The sequence below is a fragment of the Centruroides sculpturatus genome, unplaced genomic scaffold, assembly GCF_000671375.1.
Source record: "Centruroides sculpturatus isolate CEXI.00-Female unplaced genomic scaffold, Cexi_2.0 scaffold29, whole genome shotgun sequence".
NCBI lineage: Eukaryota > Metazoa > Arthropoda > Arachnida > Scorpiones > Buthidae > Centruroides > Centruroides sculpturatus.
Window position 1 is genome coordinate 856,575 of NW_019384296.1, and position 10,101 is coordinate 866,675.

The 10,101-nt window shown below is 28.0% G+C and overlaps 1 protein-coding gene and 2 non-coding genes across 3 annotated transcripts; 2 read left to right on the forward strand and 1 right to left on the reverse strand.

The window, feature by feature from the left end:
* Positions 1–1,232: 1,232 nt before the first annotated feature.
* LOC111621847 (lipase member H-like) lies at positions 1,233–5,151 on the forward strand. The gene is made up of 7 exons (XM_023364127.1): positions 1,233–1,454; positions 1,528–1,805; positions 1,901–2,047; positions 3,544–3,865; positions 3,986–4,118; positions 4,199–4,393; positions 4,463–5,151. The coding sequence occupies exons 1-7, from the start codon at positions 1,349–1,351 to the stop codon at positions 4,536–4,538; spliced, it is 1,257 nt and encodes a 418-aa protein (XP_023219895.1). The 5' UTR covers positions 1,233–1,348; the 3' UTR covers positions 4,539–5,151.
* Positions 3,009–3,080, forward strand: Trnae-uuc. The gene has a single exon. It is a non-coding gene; the product is annotated as a tRNA-Glu (tRNA).
* Positions 3,227–3,298, reverse strand: Trnae-uuc. The gene has a single exon. It is a non-coding gene; the product is annotated as a tRNA-Glu (tRNA).
* Positions 5,152–10,101: the final 4,950 nt, after the last annotated feature.

A 10,101-nucleotide genomic window follows, 5' to 3' on the forward strand; every position in this document is an offset into this window, starting at 1 on the left:
TCAAGTAACTGTTGAAAAGATTGTTATTGCTGGTAACTGTTCTTGTTCTTCATCTTACATGTTTGTAGAGAACTGTTTCGTTACATAAAAGCAATTTTCTTTAAATAAATTTCGAAAGTCCTATTTAACTAATAACTTTTAAAAACAGACCTTGAAGCATGCATAACTTGTGTAAGCAGAATATGTAATAAAAATATACCATTTCTCCTAACCTTGAAATGTGTCCTTCGTTATATATACTCACCTTTCACAAAAATTTTTATTCAAATAAATTTTCCCTGTCCTTTGAAAGAAATACTACTCGTAAAACTTATTAAAACATATTACTAGTCGCTCTTTTTCATTAATATTAGCAATGAAATAGGCGTTTTTAATGGTTCTTACATGAAAAAAAAGTAACATAAAAATGGAAACTAATTTATTATTAGCAGAGAAGATTAGATTTGATTTAAAAAATTACTGTTCTTTAACTGTTACTCAATAATTTCATTTGTAAGTTGTGTCGAAACAAAAGAATTGAATTTAGTACAAGTATTAGATTTAGGAATCCCCAAGTAGTCAATAAACAATAGTATTTATTCTGCATAAAAAAAAAATTATGAATAGTTTTACATGGCTTTATTTTTAAAATATAAATTTATTTTCTTTTAAAAATGATTTTAAAGATATTTGGAACGAATTATTCCAAAAATTACAATAATAAATAACGCACCAACCTTCCTTCACCTAATTAAAAAAAAATAGAAAAAGTAATTCTATTATTTTCTTGTCCTCTTTACACTTGTCTAAATTATCTCTTTCTTCATTAGTATGTTTGTATTTATATAGTTACAAATTATTATTACACAAATATCTTTGTTTTTATTTATATATTAGAAGAACAAAGGTAAAATATACAACAAGAAAATAATATTATTAGAATTTCTTACTTATTAACTGTAAGTTATATCTGTCATGTTGAGGAATGTTAAAAATTTATTAAGTTATCCTGAAATATGTTACGTAAAAAAAAGCCATATGAATGATAATATCTTACTATATATGCACTTCATATGGTGAATGGAGCAATTGTGCATCTTATATAATTTAAATATAAGTGCATAGAATAAAAAGTAAAATTGAGAAATACGAATTTTGTAACATTTATTAAAACAAAGATTCGTCGATAATTTAGAAAGACCCTCGAGGTATGTTACATCGTGTCATAAAGCAAGTTGACCTTCTTGAGTTTTCCACTTTCCCTTTCGTACATGCGCAATATATAGCTTATGAAAAGTTAACGTTTCGTTTAAGACACATTTCTATTGTTTTGATATTCGACTGGTTATCTAGACGTTACGGCAGTAACATGTTAAGGTATCTGTTGTGTATTCTTATTATTAAAAATGTGGCTTATGCCGTTGAAAGAGAACGAAATTATCACCTGACAGATGGAAGAAGTCCCACCGAAGATGGTACTTTTTATTTTATTATAATTATAAATTGAAAGTATACCAGTATTTTATTTTATTTTATTTTTCTTTATAGAAAAGGATAGTCTTCTTACGAGATGCTACGATAAATGGGGATGCTTTACTATAGGAGAACCATTTTTTAATCTTCGTCGTCCCATCAGTTTATTTCCTCTTCATCCCGATGTATTAGATGTACAATTTTTATTAATGACTAGAAAAAATCCAGATATATATCAAAAATTAAGAGCTGGAAATAATAATAGTTTTGTTATATCTAATTTTGAGGAAGGAAAACCTGTAAAGATGATCGTACACGGTTATTCGGAAGATGGATTTCAAATATGGATTAAGGTAGAATTATTATTATTATTATTATTTTGAATGGTCTCTGTGAAAATTCTTTATGAAACTTCGAATATAAAGATTGAAAACAATTAAATTTTTAGGATTTAATTCGAGAATTGCTAACTGCCGAAGATAGCAATATTATATCTGTGGATTGGAGAGTTGGAGCTGGTCCTCCTTATACCCAAGCAACTGCAAATGCTAGAGCAGTGGGAGTAGTCATTTCCGATTTTATAGATTACATACAGGTAAATAGTTTATTATTTTAAAAAATTCTTGCCAACAGATGGTGCTNCAAAGAGTACAACTCTACAATTTCCAGAAATAAATAATCATTGGATATAAAGTATTTAATTTTTTTTTTCTAAATTAAAGAGTATATTTCTTACTCTTGAGTAGCTTGTAACAATGCAGTTCGTCCTTTAGTGCCGGATATTCGGACGAATAAACTTCCGGTTTCGTTGCCTTGCCTCACAGCATCGTCCGTACCAGATAACAGGACACTGACGTGATAATGATAACCTGATAAGAAGGAAATATGTAAAGGTGGAACGGGTCAAGTGAAGGCTACAAACATTCTATTTTGAATTCTTGACAATAATTAAAGAATCTTCTTAATATAAACAAACACACAATACTTACGGCAATAAGGCTCAGCAATTCCAGTTTCTAAGAACATTTTTACTGGATCCGTTCTCGCGTATCTTCTCCAATCGTCAGCTCTATACCCCAGAGATGCACATTGAGACATATCTGTACCACATCCCTCCGAGCAACGCCCGGATGTGAAATTTAAATAACTATCGCAAGCAAATCCATTGAAAGGACAATCGGAATTAATAGATTCACTGAAGAGTTCTATAGATCTTGCGTAATTACATTTTCCATACATATTAACGTCTGAGGAAAAAAATAATTTATACTGTAAACAATTAAGTCCATATATATACAAGTAAACATTATGCAATTATTCAATCAGTAATAAAAGTTGATTGTTATAGAGAGGACTTGAAAGTGTTGTTTCCTGTCTTGCATACTCAATAAAGAATATAGCAAATACGCAATATCCTTCCTGTTCCGTACAATCCCTATTACGACTGAAAAATAGGCAGTAAATAGAGAATTGTATACAATTAAACACTATGCATATTCAATTAATGAGGAATATTTCCATAAACATGAGGGTGTTTTAAGAGATACATGACAGCTTCCCATGTGGTCTAGTGGTTAGGATATCTGGCTTTCACCCAGAAGGCCCGGGTTCGATTCCCGGCATGGGAACACTTTTTTATGCTTAAATTTTTTTTAATTTTAGTTATTAAAATACTCATTTTATTACTTTTAAACGTAATGGCGTCTTTTCCCTATTATATTAACGATTTCACATTCAATTATAATATAAATAAAACGAATAAGTAAAAAAAAAGTTCCCATGCCGGGAATCGAACCCGGGCCTTCTGGGTGAAAGCCAGATATCCTAACCACTAGACCACATGGGAATCTGTCATGTATCTCTTAAAACACCCTCATGTTTATGGAAATATTCCTCATTAATTGAATATGCATAGTGTTTAATTGTATACAATTCTCTATTTACTGCCTATTTTTCAGTCGTAATAGGGATTGTACGGAACAGGAAGGATATTGCGTATTTGCTATATTCTTTATTGAGTATGCAAGACAGGAAACAACACTTTCAAGTCCTCTCTATAACAATCAACTTTTATTACTGATTGAATAATTGCATAATGTTTACTTGTATATATATGGACTTAATTGTTTACAGTATAAATTATTTTTTTCCTCAGACGTTAATATGTATGGAAAATGTAATTACGCAAGATCTATAGAACTCTTCAGTGAATCTATTAATTCCGATTGTCCTTTCAATGGATTTGCTTGCGATAGTTATTTAAATTTCACATCCGGGCGTTGCTCGGAGGGATGTGGTACAGATATGTCTCAATGTGCATCTCTGGGGTATAGAGCTGACGATTGGAGAAGATACGCGAGAACGGATCCAGTAAAAATGTTCTTAGAAACTGGAATTGCTGAGCCTTATTGCCGTAAGTATTGTGTGTTTGTTTATATTAAGAAGATTCTTTAATTATTGTCAAGAATTCAAAATAGAATGTTTGTAGCCTTCACTTGACCCGTTCCACCTTTACATATTTCCTTCTTATCAGGTTATCATTATCACGTCAGTGTCCTGTTATCTGGTACGGACGATGCTGTGAGGCAAGGCAACGAAACCGGAAGTTTATTCGTCCGAATATCCGGCACTAAAGGACGAACTGCATTGTTACAAGCTACTCAAGAGTAAGAAATATACTCTTTAATTTAGAAAAAAAAAATTAAATACTTTATATCCAATGATTATTTATTTCTGGAAATTGTAGAGTTGTACTCTTTGGACCGGGAAGGACAGTCGAATTCGTTATCGGTTCTCCAAATTTAGGTAGAATGTTACGTGTCGACGTATTGTGGCATCCGTTAGCAACTCATAGACAGAAATATTCCGATGTTTACAAACCCGAATATCCTCAGATTTACATACACAGTTTCAGAATTACCAATTTAGAAACCAGTTACAGGTAATAAACGCCAAATTTTTAATTATCATATTTAAATAAATTATATTAAATATATAATTTTTTTAATAGAGAAGTCTTCTGTGCAAAAGACGAACCTTTAGATCCCGAAAACATCAGAACAGTGTTCAGTGGTGGACTTTGTTAAGCAGTTTTTTTTTTCGTATATAATAAGTAACAACGTGTCATATATAACGTTTACGAGTACAGATTAAAAATTGTAAATAATGTATTTATATACATATTTTATAAAGATTATTGGGTTTAAGAAAGTAATTTGTTAGATTAGATATATCTAACAAAGGTTCCGTAATTTGTTATACCTTGTTAGATAAATATCACAGTTTGTAATGCGTGTAACATATATTATTTTTCTAATAATTGAAGTACATTTCAAAAATTTGATATGAAATTTAGAATAGAACGAAATAAAAAATCTCATTGAATGAAAAGAAACGTATATACAAATTAATTTTATTTTTTCTTTCTTGGTATTTATTCTTGTATTCATTCAATTTAACGGAACTAAAGACTTTAACAAATGCTTATGTATGAAAGGAAAAGCTTTTTATTCGAATTCTCTTCAAGGATGTTCGACCATTAACCTTAGTAATTTAATGATCGAATTAATAGATTTAGGAAATATTTTTAAAATACAAGCGAGTCCTTATTTAACGTCGTTTCGTCATAACGTCGTCGTACAGGTACAGTACATTTGTATTCATTTACAATTATCGTTGTTGAATTTGCTTTACAAAACAGTAGAATTGATTCTGTGAAATGGAAAATAAATGTTGGAGGTCGCAAACAATATAATTAGAATAATATATACGAATTATATCTTGCTTTTATCAATTAGCGTGTAGTAAAAATTGGTTTCGTTATACGTAAAAGTCGCACTTTCTAAGAACCTACGTTAAGTGAAGAATTGCTATATTTTTATATAAACAATTTGATGTATCCATAAATACATTTATATACTGTATAAGTATTTTTTATGTCCAGATGTCAAAGGTCCATTATTAATTTTGCATAGGATAATTTTATTATTTTCTTAATATTTGTTAAAAATGAAAGATTTTGTAAATTTCGTTAAAGTTTAATAAAATTTTTTAAAGTTTTTAATTTGTTTTTTAAGTGTTAATAAATAAGTATAAATTGTTCCAGGTAGTCCTGTAACAGAAATTTAATACGAATATTTGTCATTTATCTATACTAGATGGCGCCATATATTATTATTTATTTTTTCTTACTAAAAATGACTAAAAATATCTAAAAATATAATAATTTCGTTTAAGAATAATTTTAAATACAAATCAATTTTAACGAATTAAATAAATTATGATATATGATTAATTTAAATTTTTTTTTAATTATTGATTTTAGTAATACTTTTATATCACAGATGGCAGCACGATTAAAATGTTAAAATGTTTTCACCCATTCTGAATGGAAGCGTGTATAAAAATTAATTTTTACTCGATAAGCTTTCTTAAGTTAAATTTAATTATATTTATAATATTAACGGTAAAATACTACAATATAAAGAACACGATCTAGTTTTCATATAAATTTTTTAAATTTCATTTTCGGATAACAGATGGCGGTATCTGTCATTATAAACAACCATAATAACACAACTGTTGATAACACAAGAGAAACACTTTCCTTCTAAAAATTCCCATTTTTCATGAAGTAAAATGGGTTTCTATATTTTTATCCATATAAAATTCAACATAATTTTAGATTTTTAAGTTAAACTTTTAACACAAGAGCAGTTTTTAAAAAACAATGATGATATTTCTACACGTTTTTTTCAATTTTTCCATGACATTTTTGTTATATTTATGGAGAAAGTACAGTAAATACAACATTGAAACAGACCCTCCACCAGTGCAAATTCAATGACGCGAAGACACAGTATTACAGTATAGACAACCGTGATAAAACCTGATTAGGTAGATTAGAAAATATTAGAAGTTATTCTCATTGTAAATGTCAAACAGCTGTATTTCTGAGATTATTTTTTAAAAAAAATAAAAAATAAAGCAATTGACCTTCTTCTATGCTTCCGCTCCTAAAAATTTTTGAAGGAGACATTCGACAACCTGCTTGATTAATTCCATTATTTGAATAAAAATCAATATGTCCAGCAGCGCTAGACATTCCTGGTCCAGAAATATTAATTATAATTAATTAATTAATATATTTACTCGTTTTAAAATATTTACAGTTTATATATATAAAGTGTATTTTAATCAGGATAAATAGGATAAATTTGAAATTTTTCGGTAATTTTGTATAAGATAAATGATTTTTAATAATAATTAATTAACTAAATTACTGTCTTTGAAACTAGCACCAATTAGGCTATATGTAATTTTTTTTTTAAATGAAACTATCTTCTGATGAGATCTATAAAAATATAGAAAATAATGCTCCAGAATTTTAATTTAAATAAAAGGATTAATAAGATATGATGTACTATACCAACTACTCTAGAATTAGCTACTGCTTAATTGCATTGTTATTTAAAACGATTAATATATTATAATCTCCGTGTTGTAATAATGAATCTTTTATTTCCCAAAAGAACATAATTTAAAAATTCGATTATATATTTAACACTGGAAATATTTAATATTTTAATCATTCACACGAACAGTACTATAAATAATTTCAAATACCTGAAACTAAAATTATTATTCATTTAAACGAAAAATAAAGCTTGCATAAAATATATAAGCTTACATTTATAAAATATATTTAATAAGAAATTACAGAATAAACATTAAGCATACACGTATCTGCTTATACGCATATACGTATCTGAACAGCATATCGCATAAAACACACTAATTAAAAATTATATAAAATCTTACAATTGTCTTATTTTACAGCTGCTAATTCAATAAAGTATGTAAAAAATACTTTAAAACACACCTGCACAATATAATACTGTAGATCCCTGGTTTTACGACCCGACTGATCTTCAAAAACCCATCATTAAATGAGCCATCATAAATTAAACAATAATTCTCCATAGACTCAGTATCATAAATTGAACTTCTATTCCTAGTAATACAGTTTGAAATATATAATACCATATTAAAATGACCAATAAAACAGAAAAGGGACTAAAATACAACATTTTGTAAGTCATAAAAGAAAATTTATACCAGTAACAGCTGGAAATGTCACAGCGAAGTCTACTGTATGTGTTTCTATAATTAAATTACATTTAGAACATGTAAATATTGTATATATATATATATATACAATAATAATAATTTCAATAATAATTGATTACTTTTGAAAATAACTTTTATATTATTAAAATCTCATAACAGCCGGGAAAGTTATGCAACTCGTTGCTGAATGTTTTATTAATTGACTGACTGTAAAAATATCAATAAAGAGTGGACTCTCGTTGTAACCAACTTGAGGAGACCCTCAAAAATGTTAAAATGAAAGATGTATATAAGTTATTTAAATAGCTAAATATGAAGTCCACGTACGAAACAAATATGTTATATATTTTAATTATATTATTTTTGATATTTATTTCATGTAAATAAACTAATTTAGTTCTATAGTCCTCAATTTAATCCACAATTCGAATTATATTTTTCTTATGCTTTGGTAACCTATAAAAGCAGCACAGAGACGTTTCTTTCCCTGATGTCTGTCGGTGCATTCTTACTTTTCTGCCTTAAGTGAAGAATAAGGTAAATAACAAAATTAAAAGAGGTATGGACGGTGTCCTTACGACTGTGTCTAAGACAATTTGTGGTTGTGATTGAGATTAGTACTTATTAGTTTTTTCCTAGCTTGCTTCTCTTCCTTGCATTCATTTATTTACCAATTGAAAGACAATAGTAAAAAAGAGGAAAAGCAATTTCAACGAAATTGTTATAGTGAAGTGAAAATTGCAGGAATTTTATTACCGCTGGAGTGTCAGAAAAGGAATGTTAAATAAAGTTACGATTCCTCAAACACTAAATTTGTAGACATATCACACTGTTATTAGGAATAATACAATGACACTTTAATCTTTAATAAGTAACTTTTATTACTGTTATACATTTCGGTTACACATCCCCTTTGTTTATAGGTTTAAACCTACGTCCATCAATTAGAAATCGCGTTGCATCCCATTTGTCTGCAGAGAATAGGTCCTCGTTATTTATAAAATTATTAATGAAATACTGGTCATTCAGAAATGATTATAAAACGTAGTTGTTTCATATTTGTTAAATTGGTATTTTTAATAAATATTTGCACATTCTGAATCATTAAAAATAAACATTTTCCGGTTATGCACCTTATAATGTTTTTGATTTTGTTTTCCATTCATTGCAATAACCATTGTTGTTTTAAACTTTTGATACATTAATGACTGATGAGGTAAGTTTACATTACAATTATTATAAAAAATTTTTAATTATATAAATATCACGTAGATAAATTCAGACATTACCATAACGTTTTTATTTGAGGTTTACGAATGAATATACAAGAAGTAAAAATAATGCAGCCTCGGGTAAAATGGCGATTTGTCAACTAAAATATCTTCTTTTTTCAGAATTTTCAGTAACTCATGGTGAGCATTCGGACATTTAAAAATCACTTGAAATAAGGCAAGCCTAGTAGCTATGGAAGGAAATTCTTCAAATATATAATGGTAAGCCTAATTATATATAGGCCTATATATTGTGTAAATCTCAATAATATATATTTAATATTAATTTTTGACAAACTATATTTAAACGATGGCAATAATTTAAACGGCTACGTAAAAATGTTAAATAATATTATATTCTTGAGCTATATTTTGTTGAAACTACGCTTTGTAACTTTTAAACATAACAAATGCTATAAATTCTCAATCGGGAGAGATCTATATTTGATTATGAAGAGAGATTATGGAAGAGTTTTTAGTTTCCTTCTTACTTTATACAATAATCATAATTTAGGTATAAGTGATGTATGTTTAGAGTCATTGTCTTCTTGAAAATAATAAGAATTGCATATCTTTACTGTGCAACAGATTATCTTATAATATATCAGTATACATTCATATTTCATTTCATAAAGGCAATATTTGTCTTTATTATGCAATCCCATGCATTAAATGATCTCTGCCATGTTTAACAATAGCTCTTAGATATTTTGTATTTGGCTTTTGCCATAAATACAATCAAACTTTGGTTTTCAAGCCTCACTTTTGAAACAGAATTTCGAATTTATTTGCCCCGGTTTCCGTACAATAACTCGGTTGCCGAACAAGTTACTCGACAAGAGCCAAGATGCTATTTAAATTAGATTTCAATGCACATGCAGGAAAGATACTACTTTCGTTTTTCAGTACGCGCCACAGTTAAATTTAAATCAAATGAATAAAAACCATGTTAATTGACATTCACGTAATATAAATGGCATCCAAGAATTCACCCATAAAGGTCCTTAAGTCAAATTAAATAACAAAAATATAATAGGAAAATAATTACATAACCATAAAATCTCAGATAATTGAAATATTATGTAAAAAAAGAATTAATATGTAAAAAAAATAAAGATTAGCTTCTCATACAGTACATAGTTATATTTTTTATTGTTAGCAGTTCCTTTATTAACAATAAATATATCTGTATGCATACCATTTACTCCCTGAAGTGTATCAGATGAGAGAAAACCTAGATATCAGCTAA